Source organism: Sinohyriopsis cumingii, chromosome 8 (assembly GCF_028554795.1).
Source record: "Sinohyriopsis cumingii isolate HCF-2022 chromosome 8, ASM2855479v2, whole genome shotgun sequence".
Classification (NCBI taxonomy): Eukaryota; Metazoa; Mollusca; class Bivalvia; order Unionida; family Unionidae; genus Sinohyriopsis; species Sinohyriopsis cumingii.
The window spans coordinates 56,341,983-56,361,963 of NC_142968.1; the positions used below are offsets into that span (position 1 = coordinate 56,341,983).

General features: G+C 33.7%; 1 protein-coding gene across 3 annotated transcripts in view; it reads left to right on the top strand.

Moving 5' to 3' along the window:
* The window catches only part of LOC149793579 (uncharacterized), a 103,466-nt gene that overhangs the window by 5,989 nt on the left and 77,496 nt on the right, over positions 1-19,981 (top strand). For all 3 annotated transcript variants that reach the window (XR_016422852.1, XM_089967532.1, XM_089967533.1), the window contains exons 3-4: positions 8,514-8,591; positions 18,547-18,870. Coding sequence is in view for 2 of the 3 variants with exons in the window: in XM_089967532.1 (XP_089823658.1) it covers positions 8,531-8,591; positions 18,547-18,870 (385 nt within the window). In the remaining variant the exon portion in view is untranslated. The remainder of the gene's footprint in view (positions 1-8,513; positions 8,592-18,546; positions 18,871-19,981) is intronic.

The window sequence follows — 19,981 nt, forward strand, 5'->3', positions numbered from 1 at the left end:
TCATTACATTTTAAGACCAACATATAATTACAACATGTATATGACTCCAGAATATAGTATTTCATAAAAGTATCCAGAGGGGGCCAGTTGATAAAAATGCACAGAAGGACTTCTGAAGTACCAGAAACAGGAAAAGTCTATTTATTCTTATAGCTGAATGTTCACCCAACAGTTCTATGTACCCATATATAAGAAATATGCAGTAGTCACAGTTTCAGTGCAAATTAAAAACGTAATTACTGGTACATTGATATAAAACGTTTAATGCAATAATGCATAAATAAACAATAATCAAGTTAAAAAGGTGAGGGGTAGTGTTACAGCAACCTGCGAATGCTCATTTCTTGTCATCGTCTGATCAAGTTATACACAAATCTAAATTAGGCAAAAACAATAAGGAAACAGACAATTAAATAAATTTCTTGACTTTTCAAACAAATTTATACAGTTTTTATGTAATAATTGTACACGCCAACCATGAGAGAGTTTTTTTGGGGGGTAATTTTTGCTAAGGTAAGTTTGCTTAAATAAACACATTTAGAACTTACCGCATGCATCTTGTGATGTGATTTGGACTTTACGGTCGGCTTATACATGGGTCGTGCACTTTTTAGTGTTTATGCCTATTCAGTTTGGGGGGTTGGATTATATGGATTATATGCAAGTGTATTCAGTAAATACCATGTATAATAGATCAGAATGTTTGAAATTGACTAGAGACTATGACAATTTATGCTCAGAAAATTCTCAGCACATCTTCAGTGACTCCCTGTACGAAATAATTAAGCGGATTCCACCTGGAACTTAAGCAGACTCTAGGCGGAATCTGCCTAATTGTTAAAAATCTGGTTAATACAAAGGTGGACATGGAAAATTGGAGAAGTCAAAGATGAATCCATCTTGAGTCCGTCTAACACTAAGATGGACTTTTGTCAAATTCCTGCTATATAATACATCGTTAGGCATAATTTTGGACTTGGTGGATTTTCCACCCACCATCTAGGTAGAATTAGGAACATAGTCACTGGCATCTGTTATAATTGAAAGGAGGAATCTGGACTTAGGTTATTTTCTAACCAACATCTAGGCGGAATGAAGAACTTAGTCATTTACACCAGTTAAATAAGGCAGAATTAATACTTGGGTTTTGTTTGTCTGTAAAGTTAAATGTCTGAAAATATAGTGATATTTTGTGATTGTAATATCACTGACATTTAAATAAAAATATCAGTAAGATATATAACATTTATTGTTTCTTCTACAATTTGAATGCTTTTCAGCAGTATTTATATTTGCTGCTTCTGATAGCTGTAATTTTATTGGGTTTTTTTGGGCACAATTTATAACTTCTTTCCACATCTTTCCTTGTTAAATTTCTTTTTCAAATTTGTTGTTGTTGTTGTATTTTTTTAACTTCAGTTGCATATGACTGCCCTCAAACAAGTTTTCATCATGTTTTACTTTTTTAAAACAGAATTTTGCTTTTCTCCTGGCCTGAATTTCCTCGATATGGACCCATTTTTTAATATCGTCTCCGAAACTTATTTTTTTTTAATAATGCTCTATCCGGTCCTAGTCTGCAACAAGCTTTCTAATGAGTATTTGTTCCATTTATTGTTTAACAGATGATCATTGTATAAAACTTTCTGATTGGTCAAAATTTTGTAATTGCCTAATGAATCGTCGCGTAACAGAAACTGATGGGAATGAGCATGTTTTCTAAACATGTCGATTCAAATTTTCAAGTGGGATATGAGATTGAATAACCATTTGAAAAATGTGCGGCAATGAGAATAGCTTGAAGTCGATGGGAACGTAATGGTCAGTCTGTATGAAAACTAAATACCAGGACAAGCATTTTGATTTTTGTGCCATAAAGAGCTCTACAGTAGCCGCTAATTTACTAAATAGAACAAGGAATTGAACAAGGAATCAGGATGATTTTGAAGTTATAGGTTGGGTCGGCATGACGTCACATTAGCTTAGCGGCCTACTTTCCGCCATATTACAGAGGTGAAAACAATTGCTTAGTAACAGTACGGTAGCATTAGTTATGTTCGATATTGCAAAGCATTTTAGTTTACCTATATTTTGTTTATTATTTCTGTTTTCTGTTCAGAAGTGCTGCATAGTCTTCTGTACAAGCAGGATATAAAACCATGAATGTGTGTCTGTTGAATATTGTTATAAAATAATAAAATAAAACAGAGACAAACAGTCATACATAACAATTATATTGTTATGAAGGATATACACTATATCAGTTACAAAATTATACAGTTTTATATAGTGCATTGGCATTAAGGCCATTTGTATATGAAGTACATGTATCTAACTTATGAATCCAATAAGTTTCTTTTATGAGTCTATTCATGTCACCATGCACAATATCTATTGGCATGAAAGAAAGTGAGAGTGATTATTGGTGTTAAAGTGTGTTGAAAGATTAGAGGAAAAGTGAGGATCTCTATAATTTTTTATATGAAAGTGTTGAATTGTTTGTCCTGCATATTAAATGCTACTTTTTTTGTACACTTTATCAAATAAATCACATCAGTTGATATGCAGTTAATGCTATCACATAGAAAAAATACCTCTTTTGTATTAGCGCTACTGAAAGAAATACTTTCTCTTATGTTTGCACAGAGTTTTGGGCGTTTGTGTTGTTCTTTAATCCCAATTCTGAATATAGCTATAGATGTAATATATTTCAGGTTGATAAGGGTGGTAGTGGTGTGTACATGTCAGGTATATGTGTACACAACAATATACTCAAATTAATGTCAAGGCAGTTTGAAGGCTGTGTTTATAAATATAGTTTTATATTGTACACTTTATAAAATGACAAATATAAATGCAAGGTTCATAAGATCAGTTGGCCATTCTTGCAATGTCTTACGTTTACAAAGAGACGCTGGATAGCGATGCTAATGCACGATATTTACATAAACTTAAAAGTTGTGGAATTAATGATTGTTCTTATAAATTATAGTAATTGTACATCTGTGTCTCAAAAATATTTTTGTTTCATTAAACTATATCAAAATCTGAAATTTTCAGTCGTTATTACCTGTGATCCTAATTATTTTTTAAAGTTCTCGTTAATTTACATTTTTCCTTTATTATTATTCTTTAAATGCCCTATTAAACCTTGATTAATAAGCACTAAAGTTGTGTATTTTTCAACCTATGTACATTTATCCACACTGCAATAATAATTGCAAATCTTAGGCATATCTTAAAATGGTGTATAAATGTCACCCACATGTCACTTAAGTCACTAGAACAATGGCGGTCGTTTTCACCTCAGCGGTCGTAACTATGCACTGAAAATACCCGAATGTGAAAAAGTGCCTGGATTCCCAACCCAGCCTATACAACTCCAAACTGATTAACTTCAGAATTTAAGGAGGGACAATGTGTAGATCACTGGTGGGAATTGTTGCCAGATACCCATGTCTATCAAAGATAGTCATATCTTTGCGGAATTTTCTTAGTTGAAAAGTAGAATCTACTTTCAATATCTTGAGGCATTATTGTTTATATTATAAAAATGTTCTAGTTGTGTTAGAATTAAGTGTAAAATAAGAGTAATTATATCATGATAAGCGTTTGTCATGGCTGCTTATGGAACAAGGACTAATTCAAGAGACTGCAACAGCATCCTAGTTTGTGCAGTCAAAAATCCAGTCTACAGTACAAGTAACATAAGGCAGGCTCCTAGCTTTTCTTCTTTTCATAATCAGTGTCTCAAATGGATGCTTTTCTGTAAGTGTGCATTATTTTCACGGCTGAATTTTTCAATGCAGATTAATATTTTATATATGTTTATGTTGTGTTCATAGATGCCTGTGCATATGTTCCAGGCTTGATACTTTGATTTTTAAAACCACTTAATTATTTAGTGTCAAGCCAGAATCTTCATATCATGTTGTATATACTGTATGTTGTACATCACAGATAGAAGGCCTCAAGGTAGATTAGTTCTGTAACTAATTGAATTACCTTCTCAAAATAAAGTCATTATTATTATTATTATTATTATTTTTATTAACTCCCATATCTCTTGCCTTGGATGTCATATAATTACAACATCAGTATAATTGTTTTCATGCACACTTAAATATCACGTTGGTTAATAAAGTCCTGTTTAATTCATATCCATTACTTCTTTGAAACCTTCTGAAATGTCTGAAACACTATTGAAACTTCAGTATAATACTATATAATGATAAAATTTTAGTGAAATCTTACAAACATTTTAGTCAAATTTTTTGTGAAACCTCACAAATATTTCAGAGAAATTTTAGTGAGACCTCACCATAATTTCAGTGAAAGTTTTGGTCAGAATATTTGTGAAATCTCACCAAACTTTAAAGTGAAATGAAAAATATTTAAGTGATGCCATCATGGATTAGAATCGTTGTATGCAAGAAAGAAAATGGCATTGCCCTCAGGACAAAAAGACCTAAACCTTATTTGATAATCATAATGCCTGTCCAAACAAAATTTATGATCCATTTTAAATATTACTGTGAATATTCATCATTGATTCCCAATAATGTCTAAAAATCAATAGGCAGTTTAATAGAAATCTGAAGTATATTTTTTATGGTTTAGGCAGAAAGCGCTTAAAAAAAACCTTCTGAAATCCGCCTTGACATTTTCATTATTGGATGGGGTTTCTGCAGGTATTTCCATCTAATTAGGTAGAAGTAAAGATTCCGCCTAGTAACAGAGTAATTTGCATTTCGAGCTATATTCCACCCTGAATCTGCCTAAAAGTGATAATAAGTGAAATCTAGGGTAAATAAGCAGAATAAACAGATTCCGCCTAGTAGACAGAATAAACAAATTCTGCCTAGTAGGCAGAATTTAATTCCACCCAGAATCCGCCCATAATCCACCTAAAATTATATAAGAAGTGGAATCTAGGCTGTAGGTGAAATCGGCTTTAAAATTCCACCTGGAATCTGGTTAAAGTCAGGGCGGAAGTTTTCATACAGGCTTTAAGGTGCTTCTTTACAGTTCCTTACTTTGCATAGGGTTAGATTTGTAAAGGAAAAGAATTTCCCAGAATTACGTCACTGGTTATCCTGCCTTGTATATCTTAGGTATTCTAAAAAGAACATATAATTTTCTCAATTTTGGTATATAATTGATGGGTGTAATTTGGGTTGTAGAGTATATAGCTTGGTCTTGCTTAGATGTGCTTTTATAAAAAAAAATTATAGCTCCACTTGGTCATTTTCTCTTCCTGATGTTTGGAGGTAAATAGTGAAAAAAAAGAACCAACAACTGTTTTACTTTTATTTATTTTGTAATTCATTCATTGCACTTTCAGAAGCTGGGAATGCCTTCTCTCGCAAAATTAATTTTCCTTATTTTAATTACAGCTAAATTTAGTGTACTTTAGAGTAATTCAGGCTGAATTTTCAAGCACGTGAGAGCAACCATTTTGGATAACTGTGTACAATTTCCACAAGTAGAAAATGTAAGAAATATCAGCCACAGTACATGAGAGTAGCATAGAGGTATGCCAACTTTCTTCCTATTGTGCATGTTGCGAATTCAAATAACAGGTTCATCTTACAGCTGTCACTATCTCAAAACTATTTTAATATCTGTAGAGCAACCCTTCCCCTTGGTTATTTCACTGAGTGAGTCTTTTCAGACAATGGTATCAGTTGCTTCATCTCAGCCTATCAATGTATCATGGCACATATGTAGTCTGAGCAACCTCAATCTTTTCCTTCCAGTAGTTTCTTTTATGAAAAGATATAAAATTATGACCTCAGTGATACACATTCAACATAGTACATGAACAGATTAGTTTAGAAAAGTTTATTTTTAAAATGGTTCTGAAAGAAAATAAACTTGAATTGGAATTGTTCTTAATATTTGGGTATTCACTGTGTATATATATATATATATATATAGTGCTCTGTTGTTGCATTTACTCCAAAGTAGACCAGAAGTATAATGGTGGACAGTCTTTTATGGTGTACAAGACACAACCTTAGGTAATCATTGCATAAAAGTGTCCATCCAGAGTCATTAAGGTACTTATATCGGGGAAAGGTGTGAACTGTCTTTTTTACAGTGGTGTAAGTTATGAGTTTCTAAATGTGCAGATGATACTGAAAAATTATAATGGACAGAAATTATAAAACATATATATATAAACAGGGCTTCCGGTAATGCACATGTGCATCCCTGACACAATACAATTAAAAATGTCGCATTAAACCCCAGCCTAAGAGTCCTGAAGGACGCAGTAAAAATCGCTGACCAAGCAAGTCGATTTCCAGCTTACAGAAAAGATCAAGGTTTCTCAAAACAGATGTCTCAAGGATTTTGATGCCGTCTGTTGAGATTGTGCTCATTAAATATGCATTGTGTTCATTTCCGAGTGTGGCCGATTAAGTATAGTACATGTTATGTCAAAAAAGGACAACATGCTAAAGACTGAAATTAAAGTACAAGATAAACCCTACAATAATAAATATTACTAACATTTGCTGCTTTCATGTCAAGACTTGGAGAAAATGCTGTTTGCAAATTTGGATTAATATTTTGGGGGTTAAACACATACATTCCAGACTTTGTTTTTGTCATAATCATTACACTTTTTTTTCAACAAATTACATATTGTTATCCAGTATATGTATTATGCTGTTTTGGTGAATTAAGAAATGAGATAAATATAAATCAGTAAAAAGTTGTGTATGTCATTTTCACTATCATCTCTTTAATTCCACTCATATAAATTTGAGAATCTGCTTTAAAAACATCACTGCTTTGTATGAATTTTCCTTGTTTTCTATTTATAGCAACTGTATATGACTCATTTTATTTCCAAGAAAACAGATAAGTTTCATCAGTTTGATCTTAGCCGCACAAATTCATTATATTCTTAATAAAATTAGGAAGTGAACCAATCTATTGTTTTTTAGAAAATTGCACCAGATTATAAGCAAGATGATTCAGGACTCATGGTACTAATTCAGTTCCCATAGTATACCTATGCAAACACCATGATATTAAAAATCCAATAACTTTAAATTTCTGAGTGCTCATGAACAAATCTACATTTATCAGTATAGATGCATCCTGGATGTCAGCTTCTGTATAGAGGAAAGGATATGAACCATGGCATTTTCTGGACCTACATGTATTTGAAACGTGCTTTCAGTTCCACACCAAAGAGTCAGATGCTAATTTCATTAATGAGTGTTCCAAACTCAAGACTGTTAAAGGACTGAAATTCCCTAAATAAAACAATGTCTCTATTTTTTTCACTTAGAACTAGGATAAGCTCTCAAAAGATTCTTTTTCCTAAAAACTAACTTACGTTATTAACCGACCCTGGCCAGCCAAACCCATATATACTCCATCTTATGTTCCCCCATTTCCAGGCTGGTTCCCATTTTTGTATACAGTTAGTACCATGTGTCTTTATAGTGTGAATTGTGGATGTTATATGATGGAAACTATTAGAGCAGATGGATCTTTGCAAACTTCAAAACATGTCAGATGAAGAAAAAAAGGACAAATCAACACAAATGCTCTTTACAAAGTTTAAAAATCCAGTTCTGTAATTAAGACGCTTTGTCCAATATTTGTGTTTTTGGGAGCACAACATGTTACTATCTAAAAAACAGTCTTATGTAACGTGTTCCCAAGTCGACTGATACATGAATAAAAAAGACATAATTCAGTGGATTTTACAGAAAGTTCACACAAAGTTTACCATTTTTCTCATAGAAAAAACTCCAAAGTGTTTGAAAACCAGACATGGGTGAGCAGATATGTTTGGTTTTTTTAAAAACAAAAATTCTGTTTTGAAAACAGTCTGTTGTTTATTTCTGCTGAATATGTTGTCATATGTGCCAAATATGGACATTGACCACTAAACCAGAAATACATTCAGATATTATCATGTTGGCATTTTGCATATGAAAGGGGATAAAGTACCAAGTGTATTGAGCTTTGCAAATTTGAGAAAATGTTAATCTTGATTGCCACCTCCTTCTTGTAGTTTCAACTGTTTCTACTAGAACACTAGTCCAAGGAAAAGGAGGAAAATAATCTTTATTATGACAAGAACTTAAGAAACAGACTTGCATTTACCTACTAAGCATATGCCAGCCAAGCCCACTTGTTTCCTTTTATTATTATTATCATCATCATATTATTTAACTAGTTGAGAAAAGTTTAAGACTGTAGCTAACTGGTTTCTTTTGTGCATACACTATGGAGGGATGATTCCCTTAGTAAGTATCCTTTTAGACCAATCAGTTTCAATTTTAGACATTACATTTATAAACAGTTTGTGTGCACAGATAGGAATGTGTAATAAATTAAAATATGTTTTAGCAGACCTTGATAAATTTCAGTCATCTACATAGATGATTATGAAACATAGTGTGTGTATGTAACAATAATGATGCTATTATTGTTTGATCTCATTGAATCAAACTTATTTAATTATATCAATTTTATAATTACAGCATCTATATACATCAAAATGAGTGTAAAGGGGATGGTTGTAGTGATGACCTTCAGTACAATGGTGTGGAAATCCTTGGGTAAGCAGAATATCTGGTTATGCATTTATAAAAACTACATGATGATATTTCATAAATATCTAATCAAGAGATTTTAAACATTTAAATACCCTGTATATAACTACAGTAATAGGAAGTGAAAAACATAACAAACAGCTCATATTTTATGTCTTTGTCCCATCTGAGACCTGTAAAAGTTAAAACAAGGGTAATGTTGTAACAATGCAAGAGGCAGTATGATCATATGATGTATCAAGCACCATATGGAGAGAATCAAGGCCACTCCATAGCAACTTAGTACATTTTAACTTTGATAGCAGCAGTATGCATACATCATCCCTTAGAGTGAAGAATTGTCAGTATGATACAATTCCTCATTCCACTCGCCTTGTTCTTTCTATGTTATTTGCAAAACAAGCACAGACAGTTCATCTTTTTCAAGGATGTTGATGTTATCATATGTGTGTCAGACGCCAGAGGTAATTTGCCTGTAGCTTGTTTTTTTAACTGCAATTGTGGCTTGGTCTCTACAATAATTTATTTCTAATGGTGTGACATTGTCCATTCATTTTTTCCAGATCTTTACATGATGATCTTTTCCCTCTGGTTTTGGTTCCTCCAGGGATTTGGGTTTACCTCATGTACACCCACAGGGTTCAGATAAACTTACTATCCAAATCATTTTATATCTAGGAACCGATAAGTCATTTATGCAAGGAATAACAACAGCTTGCTCACTAGACACTGTTTGTTCTTCATTGTAGACTGACATCAAATGAACGATGTTATATACGGTATCTATCCTTGATATTTGATTCAACGTGTTTAATTTTTTCATGTTGTTGTATAATTCATTTTTTCAAAAAACTTTATAAAACACAGAAAACCCTCTTTCTTACATGGAAAGAAAAGACTTGTAAATTATGCTACTGTTTAATACATGTATATAGATCACAGGAGTGTACTCCATATGCGGTACATACAAACAAAGGGAGTTACATGTGACATTACAAATATTTTAATTTATTTACTTTATATTAAGGAATAATGTTAACACAGTCTGTGGGAAAATGTGACCACAAGAAGTCTTGGGACTCTCATCCAGACTGTAATAAATGTTCCGAATGTACAAGAAAAATCATTGTACATTTTGTAAATCATGGTCTGCAGAAAGCTTGAATATTACAGGCTCGGCTGCACTTATCAGACAAAGAAGAAACTTCATTCTCCTTCTTCATTAGAATTTTCTGGCTTCTCTATTACTGAAAGTAAGATGTCTTCTAACCAGAATACCTCCTCTCCACCCTTTACCGCCACATTATGAACATTGGGAGTCTAACCAGTGGGCTATGACTAATCTAGGGGAATGGATTGGAATCCCCCCTTTCCTATTATCCCAGTTAATCCCAGTGGGATGTGGGCCCTCTATCTGAGGGGCCTTGATAATTGGGCTAGGATCTTGGCATCATAACAGAGTCATTACTGCAGCTTGTGTCCCGCCATCACCTCTGGGTGTAAACCATTCAGAAGGCTAGAGGCATAACTTCTTCCAGGACTGACAGATGTTCTCATATCTCTCTCCAGCTCATGCCACTCCATCAGCTCCAACTCACCATGTTTTTGTACAGGACTTAACACAGTGTGTTCCTATACCCTCTTCACCTCCTAGGGACTTGGTGATGCCTACACACTCTTCAGTTCATGGTGTCCTCAATGAGGCTATCTCCATTCTGGTAGACTCCAATGAGTTCAGCATGGAGGAAGTACAGTTGACAACTGCTCTTACACCTGCTCCTTTATCTGTTATAGATGTGGAAGAGGAGCTATGGTATTTTAAGAAGGCAATAAATGAAGTCCTTTGCCTCTCCCATGACTTGTGCCCAAAACCTGCCCCAAAGTCTAAAATGATCCTTTCCAGTTTGGAAAAGATTTCGGGGCTCAACCTCAACTAGACCTTCTCCTTCATTCTTTTATGGCTGAGGAAATTGATTTGAGGTTTTCCATGGGTCAAAGTAATAATCAACAACATTGAGGGTGGGACTTAATCCCTCCTCAATGTTGTGACCCTTGGTCTGTTCTGCCAGCTGTCGAGTACATTCCCCAAAGTATTCCATGAAACCTCCCCAACTTGATGCTGTTGCTACTAAGGTGGGTATTTCAAGTGGAGCCTGGGCACGCCTTTCTCTAAATAACATTGAAGTTATGGAACAGAAAGTCTGACTGCTTGTCACCATAGCTTTCCATTGCAACCTCTTCTCAGCAGCTTTTTTTAGTGTGCTGAGAGAAGCAACCTTGGATCTAGCCACCCTTCAGCGCCTGCTGGTGGTTGTGCCCAAGACATCTTGGCATGCACTTTCTCTTTCTATGGCTTTGTTGGCAGAACTTCTTCATATCTGCTGTGACGTTTCTTTGGACTCTTAAAGTTCAACCAGATCGGATAGATCAAATACTGACTTTTAGAGATGCTTTGAGTTAATACTTCTTTGTCTGCTTGACTGTACCTGTCCCTTTTGGGAACCTTGAACACCACTGCTGACTTGGTTCTATTGGGATGTCTTCATATGCGACCTCTACAGTACTCCTTCTCGCAAGGTGGAAACCTCACAAAGATTCTCTATCAACACTGATCTTTCTAGGACCAGCATTTCATCACCATTTATAGTGGTGGATGAATCAGGACAGATTTGTGATTGGAATCCCCATGCATGCACCTAATCACCACTCCTATCTGTTCGCCGAGGCAACAGATTTTGGTTGGGGTGCTCATTTAGAACCAGAGGGTATAATTCTACAGGGACATTGGGCTCTGTTCAAATCATCCCTCCACACAAACAATCTAGAAATGAAGTCTGTATACCTAGCGTTGCAAGGGTGCATTGACAGAGTAAGGGGTTGATGTGTCATGGTCTCCTCCAACAATGTGTCCATTATAGCTTATCTCTGACATCAAGGAGGCACACACACACTTTCTGTTTGTGTGGATCTCTGGATCCTCCTGTGCTGGGCCACCTTGGAGAACATAACAGAGTTCAGCATATTCCAATGAAAAGAAATGTTTTGGCAGAGTCTTTCCAGGACTGGCAAAACAATTGTCACAGAATGGACTCTTCACCACTCTGTTACAGGCCCACTAGTGGATCTGTCAGAAGAAAAAAGAAAATCAACTATTGACAACACCCACTAGCATTATGCAAATTAACATAAGGTGACTAACTCATTTGGATCAGTACCCTCCCCCCCTTCATTTCATGCTGATTATGTTAACATGCCTCTATGTTGAATCACTGATAACATGTCAATATAAAGAAAAGGTCATACCAGACTTTTACCCCATGTAAGTAAGTACTTTACTTATCATCTAATACAGTAAAACCTGTCTTGAGAGACCACTGCTATGAAAGACCACCTGTCTTGAGAGACCACATTCTCCTTGAACAGATTTATTGGTTATATAGTTTTATGACCTGTTATGAGAGACCACCTGTCTTGAAAGACCATTATTTTTTGGCATAAAGGGTGGTCTTTCAAGACAGGGTCTAGTGTAATCCCTTTTATTCAGAGTTTCTCTGTTGCTTTGCATAAGATTTTCCATTTCTTCTGTTTTGATGGTAACACTGTCATGCCTTCCAAATTTAAGTAATGATGTGAAATTGATAATAATGTTATTATAGATTTTATGCAGTTCAGAACAACTGGCTTGGTGACTACAATGAGTCCTGCATCTGATCAAAGGAAAAAGCCTGAAGTGGCTTGCAAGAATAAATTAAAATCACGAACAACTAACAGGTAGTCTGTTTAGAAGGATTTTTAAAATAAAAATATTCTCAAGGATAAAAAGGCATGTGAACAGATGATCAGTCTGTCTGTCTGTAATCTGCATACTAGAAATGCAGCTAGTATGTCAACACAATACAGCACTACCTTATTACTGACAGACCTTCTAAAGATGAAAAGATGTAACATTGATATGTATATTGATAATGTATTGTTTCAATGGCTGTGCATTTTGAATTATGCATGGCAGAGGTGTATTGTTTAAATCTTAAAATATATGTATCTCTTGGTCCATACATAAAGTATTGCAGTTTGTTTGGTCTGTTGGTGGTGTGGTGTTGCATTTCTCTGCAACCCACTAAACTGGTAAAGGTATGGAGATTTATTAAATTTAAGAGAACACAGGCAGTTTCAGATGCAAACATGGCTTCTGTGCTCACTCAGCATGTAATAAACATAGACCATTTTATTTCCATTCAGTATGGAATCAGTATTCTGTGTAGCACTTTAACATCATTGTCATGCATGCTGTTTAGATAGTTTGCTTGCTTTTATGAGTGTCCATGATGATAATGAATAAGTACAGAAGGTATAATGTAGGTATAGGGTTTAAAGTTACATTCATTATAATCCTGATTATACATTGTTGAGTAAGTGTGGGTATCCTAAAATGGCACACAAAGCAATGATATAGTTAGGGTAAAAGCATTATAACTAACATTATACCGTGTTATAAGCAACCAGGTCAGTTAGCTGCAGAAAATGATTTGATTTGAATTTTTCTTAACGTAGCTTTAGCAATTTTTCAGTGAATACTGTTTATATATTCATGTCTAATGTATAGCATGAATAGAGTATCAACACTGTGTACTCACCCGCGAATCTCATCATATACATTGAATCCACAATACAAGTGATTCCATCAATAATACGCACACACAGATTTAAAATATTCAATAATTTTGTCATAGGTCATATTGGTCTGAATTCAGTGGAAAAACAGCACAATCACATAATGAATGACGAAGCACATTTACGTTTCAGTACATCCCAAGTCGGTAGAAGTTAGTTTGAATTTTAAGCTGCGTTTGGTTGAGTTCTTAAGCATAAACTTTTTCCCTGCTGAAAGAAAGTTTTCATGGCACAGTTAACATGTTCCAGTCATGTTGGAAAATGCAAAGATCCATCAGATTCCATCACTTTCATTCAAGTTTGGTACTGACTTCCTTGAAGAAAAGTTCTTTGTTTTTATTGAAGATTGTAGTTGGTTTTCTTTGATGAAGGGTGCATGCATTATTGAAGTCACTGCTAAAGGACAGCTTTGGACAGTCAAACAAAAGCCTATTTCATATTTTGGTGGCAACATCAAATAATTCTTTGCATGATTGTGATTGATTTTTTTTCCATTAGCTGATTATATTTTCATAACTATCGATGTTTCAAAGGTAATCTGTTTTCTTTGAAATTTCTACAAACTGTTTTATCGGGTACATTTTTCAAAAGGAATTGGCTATCATTTGGTCTATTCTGGATACTGTTCCTCCCTGCCTGTTGAATAAACCAATAAGTAAGATGTGTTTTTGTTTCTTTTCTTTTTTTTACTTTTGTGTTAGCAGCATGATGCTGCCTTCCATGCATGCGTCAGAAATTTAAAAAGGGGTGTTCTGAAGGATTTAATTCTGACTGAAAAGAAGAGGAATTTTACTTACCATCCATATACAAATGTCAGTCTTTGTAAATATATTAATTACTCTTCAGAGGCCAAAAATCCGATGAAAGATAGATTACGAGATAATGTCTCGTCCGGTTGATGTCCGTTCCCAGAAATGTCAATAACAAAAAAGTGGATATCTTACAAAATACACTACTCATGCTAGATGTCAAAAAAAGCAGATTATATAACAATATGCTGTTTAGATGGTTTCTCAATATGGACAAAGAATTTATTTGTGTAACAATAAATATATTTCAGTGCATTTTATATCCAGTCTGTGGCTTCCTTTCTTGGGGCTGTGAATTTCTCCACTCCAAACCAATGGTTGTATATCCAAGTTTAAAACAGCCAACAATGTCACCAATTAAAAAAAATCGCCAGATGGTATATTTTGCTGCCAATAAGGAAATAAAAATCCAAGTTTGAAACATTGGCGAAACCCTACACGATCCCAGAATAAACTTTTTACACATTATTTTTTGTACTTTTAAGAAGAAAAAACTACTTTTTTGTGTACGAGAAAAATACGTATAAAATTGCAGGAGCCACGCCACAATCGTCTTGTATTATTCAAACATGATTTCTTCCTCAAAATGATAATAAACTTTTCACGTTTTTTTGTACTTTTAAGAAAGATTTTTTTCGTGTACGAAAAAAATACATGTATGGGAAATTTCGGGAGCCACACCATGACATGTTATATCTGAATTTGTGTTATAATGGAGCCTGCTATAGCGGGGTCACATTGTGTGTGTGTGTGTATGTATATATACATCATAAACAGGAAACCTACGAAATAGGGTGACTCTGTTGCTTGCTTCTTCCATCATGCTGGAGGGGGCATGAGGCATATTCTACATCACAGGTGGTTGAAGAAGGAATACATTAATGATAATTAAATGTACGTTATCTTATAGTTGGTACACTTAGAATACAGTGTTTGCACTTTAATATTTTTGAATTGTCAACACATTAACATAACACTTCACGTGAACCTGGTTGGCCCAAATAAGCCCATGAAATTATTGTGCAATATTCTCATTATTGATTGGCTGAACCAAGGGAATTTTCATTTGCTCTGCCTTCTGGAATCTTTTGTTTAATTTACTACATCTTTCCACATGGTAGTCCTATTTACATTGGGGAAACAAGGTTACATATATCAGAATATGGCCAGTTTAGAAATGAAATTATGAATATTGGTCAGTGGGTAGAGGTCTGCAGGGCCTAAACCTGTTACTTGCACCCAATCACCAGGACAGCCTATCGGAGTAAATAAGCTCATCTCTCTTTAAGTTTGAAAAGAATGTCAACAAATGCCAAATAACAATTATCCAACCACAGTATTCCTTCAGATCAAATAATACAAGTATCTGGTCACAGAAACATCAAATCTTTATTAACTATACTCAGTAACATTTTTGAACTGTTTTAGTGCATCTATTAATCATCCCTTCACATGAAAATCCAACAACTGGAAGACTACTTTTTTCTGCAATACTGAATTGTGGAATTGATGCACTTTAGGTGGAAACATTTATATCATCAAATCTATTTATATGGTCTATTAGCTGCTCCAACTCACCTGACCCAAGTGAAATATGTGATATCACATAGGAATGTCCATTGTAGATATATTATATCCATGTTAGTTGTTTTATTGATTTTGAAGGACAGTTGATATTTGAATTATAACTTGTAAAACAAGTCTACTTTTAGATATTACTGGTTATTAAATTAAGCATTATTAATTTAACTAGCATCTGGGACTATTTTGTTGTGTGCACGAATTTAAAAATGCAACGTCTGAATCTGAATAGACAAACTTATTTTATCGCTAAACTCTTTCCACTTCTGTGATAAACAGAATCTCAAAAGGGTAATGATTTAATATTAAATTTATGAAACTCTGAATAATTTCCAGTTTTTGCTTAGTAGGGCTCACAAAAACTGGAAATTATACAACTCATTTAATAAATTTAGTGTTCAATCATTACCCAATTGTATTGCCTCAGTTTATTGCTGATTTCCTGTTCAGTGAGAAAATGATATTTCCATTGCATCATGTGTTTTCACAATGAATGTTATTTCATGCATTTCGTGAACTCATCCAATCTCTCACACATTGAAATGCTGTTGATATAGTGTTGCAGAAGTCTGTATCGAATTTAGTTAATAATCTTGTATTCAAACAATATAAACCAACATGAGGAACCAACATGAGGATTGTTAGAAAATGTGCTTTTATATTTCAGTATTCTTTCCAGGCTATTTTCTCTAAGCAATCTTCTTCCAAATGAACAATGATCCACAGTTAGTTGGCCTCATGACTGACTTCTCAAAAGTCTTCAACCAGCTGCTGCTTCTGTTTAGTTACATTCAAAATCTTTCAGATAACTCTAGCTTATATATGAAATGTTGGTTGAAGTGGCATCAATTGTAACAACAATCATGAAATCACAAAACACGTGTAAAGCATTATTTTGTTATGATAATTGAACCAACAACAAATGCAGATTTAAAAAAAGTGTATACAAATTATTGGTAATTAACCTTGTGCGGCAGTAGTTGTTAGAAATGAATGTCTTATTTGGTATAATCTATTTTATCTTTTTACTTCCATCCACTCCTTTGACACAGGAGAGCTCTTGAAGATATAGCAACATGTACAAGTATAAAGTGCAATTTAAAACATGTGAGATGTGCCAAATCTGTGTTGGGGCATTGTTGGTAATATTTAAGGGCATTGATGATAATCATTCAGACTCATTGCAAACTTACATCATGTGAATATGGGGTTAACAAACTTATTGATGACTCATTCAAGGCAACATGCCAGAAGTTGAACAACTGATCTGAAATTTATTTAAATTTATTGTAAAGTTTCTTCATGACTTTCTTTTCTTTCTTTTTGTCAATTTATTAATATATGCATAAAAAACCCTTGATGAGATGGTATCAGTATATACTGTTAAATGAGAGAATTAATTAATTAATATTTTATGTCATTGATACAAAGTCAATGGTGGAAAAAAATCATTTATTTTCAGAAAATCTGATTTTTAAAAAAAATTCAGATTGTTTTTGTTGTATTTAAATTTATTTAATACAAGAATATATTTAGTTTTTCAATTTCTTTGCAGAGTGTATGCTCAGTTTATAGTGTTATATTTTTAAAGTAATTAAAAAGAAAGTGTAAGATAATCATTACATTGGCCCCTGGTGTCAGAGTAGTCAAAGGTGTTCATCTTCACAGATCACTGATATATCATGTCTGTCTGTGTGGGTTTGAATCTCAGACTCAGCCAACATGAGTATGTGAGAATGCTTGCCAGGAGTTTTTTGTGGGTCAGTGATTCATCTTAGGGTCTTTCTGGGTTCTTCATAAACAAACATTTACTGGTCGCCATGTGCTGAGAAATGACATTAAAACCTATAACAACAACAATCACTACAATTAAATTAAGATATATTTAAAATCATACATCTGAATATTACATTTTCATGGCGCGATATCAGAGTTAGCATATGTGCTTTTTATTGAACAGTTTTTGTAAACAAATACAAGTTTTCCAGTAAGGATTGATGGAATTTCTTGGGTTCTGTGATTTACTACTATTGATAAGCAGGTCAGATGGTACTGATGCAGTATTCTACAGTCTACTTTTTGCTCACTTATGAGGTTCTGACCCATGTATCTGAGATCAAGACTATTGGCTAGGAAGTGAACAAAAGTGAGAGCCTCCTTGGCACAAGTTTTGAATTGGTTGACCACACCAAGTTGATGGTAAGCTATTGGGTCAATTTCAGGCTTGTTCCATGTCAACAATTTTACTAATAATGCAGCTGTTACTCTGCATTTTATCAAGACCCACTGCAATTGGCTCTCTTCATTCAAGATACTCTTAAGAATTCCTTTTCACATCAAAGTTTTTGACTTTGTCAGCAATTACAATATTAATAAAGCCTCTGTGCCCCTTGCACACTTTGCAAAGAATCAACCAATTCTCCTGGTAGAATTGGAGTACATTGAGCAAAAGTATTCCAGTGTATATCTTGGTGAAGAACAAGATACTAATAAATGTTCAGACACAATTGACAATTACAATTAGTTGAGCAGATTGTATCATCCTACATTGATTTTATTTAGAAATGAGACATATTTTTAATTTTTTGTTCATTTATTGTTCAAAGGCACAATTTCAATTTGTTGAGCAGATCCCATGTATGTTTATTAGAATCACGCTTTGAATGTAAGACATTTTAATGCTATTTACAAGTGATTTAGGTCACAAAATCTGTGTACTAGTAGTTCATCATCTGTAAAAATGTTTAAAAAATTGGATTTTTAAAAAAAAATTGATTTAAAACTTATTTAAATCAATGATTAAAACAAAAACATCTGTTCAAAATGCATCACATGTGAATAACAAGTTATTATAGCATGACTGACTATTTACTATTTCATTTCCTTTCTAAACAATTTAGAACTGAAATGGACAACAGAGGCATTGTACACCAAGTGCTGTGAAGGTCAAGATAAGATATTAAGGTGGAACTATTCTTTAGAAAAAAATGAGACAGTACAAAGTATCCAATGGATTTTCAACAAATCGACACAGATAGCTTATGAATCAGAGTCCGGTATATTTCATGTGCCACCTTTGCACAAGGGCAGAGTTGAGTGGAATGGAAAAATGGGTATACTCTTGAAAAATGTGTCATCAGTTGATACTGGAGAATATACTTTACAACTGAATTTGGCCACAGAACAAACTGAAAGTATGGAGACAATTTTTCTCACAGTTTATGGTATGTATTATGCTATTTCTCATTCATTGAAGTTTGCTTAATGGAGTCTATTTTTGTTGAATGTTTTTATTAATTTTGAGGTAATAGAGTTACCGTATTTACCATAGAAGTGGGGACACTGTATATGTTGGGATAGAGTAAATTAATTTCTAATGCCATTTTTTATGTGCACTATGTTCTGAAACTGTTACAGATCTTTGTATTTGAGACATAAGTTTTGGAATATATTTTCAATCATAATATTGATGCTTAGCTAGTAAAATCATTAAATTGGGTATCAGTTGTGGAATTTAAAAATGAATTCATTCGAATCTCCAAAGATGCACTCAAACTTAAATTTTATTTTAAAAAAATAAAATATTAAACTGGTCAGTGTTTTCCACACCTTTCATCCTATCTGCAAATGTTTGAAGAACAAAATTTTCTATCTCCAGGTGCAATATTGGAAATTCAAGAGAATTGCAGTACATACAGAATACTTTAAATTCAGATATTTTTATATTATTATGTCACTGTTCCTATCAAGAAATGCATATTGACTGTGGTATGCACTGAGTTTATCTGTTGTTATGTATATTTGATTTAATTCTATCTGATCTAATATATATTTATTTCAATTTGATTGTTTGTTTGTCAGTTTTAAATTTTTATTTTTATTTTTTATTACATGCTATTGTAAATTTATTCACTAGAGATGATACCTTTTTCAGAAAATAGTTTGACCTTGACTTTTAGTATTGTAAATACCAGAAGTTGATCTAGATCATGACCTTGATTCAAAATTAGTAGCAGCCACGTAAATAAGTTCTATTTTTATTTTAAAATGATTGGTTGCTGTCAAGGTCAGGATGGGACTACGTGTTTGAGATATAATCAATTTTTTTAATTTTTTAATTTTTTAGAGTAAAATGATTGGTTTCATTAGGGCGACACTGGGTGTACTTGATCTTTAACAAGTACTTCATTTTAGTGAGGTTCTGGAACATGATCACTCGACCCCCTTTTTGCATTTTAGAATACGATATAACCTTTGTTTTGGAGAGATATTCTCGGTAGTGGCTGGGCTTTTTCTTTACACTGGAAGGTGTATGTTGTGCTGTTTGGAGTTATT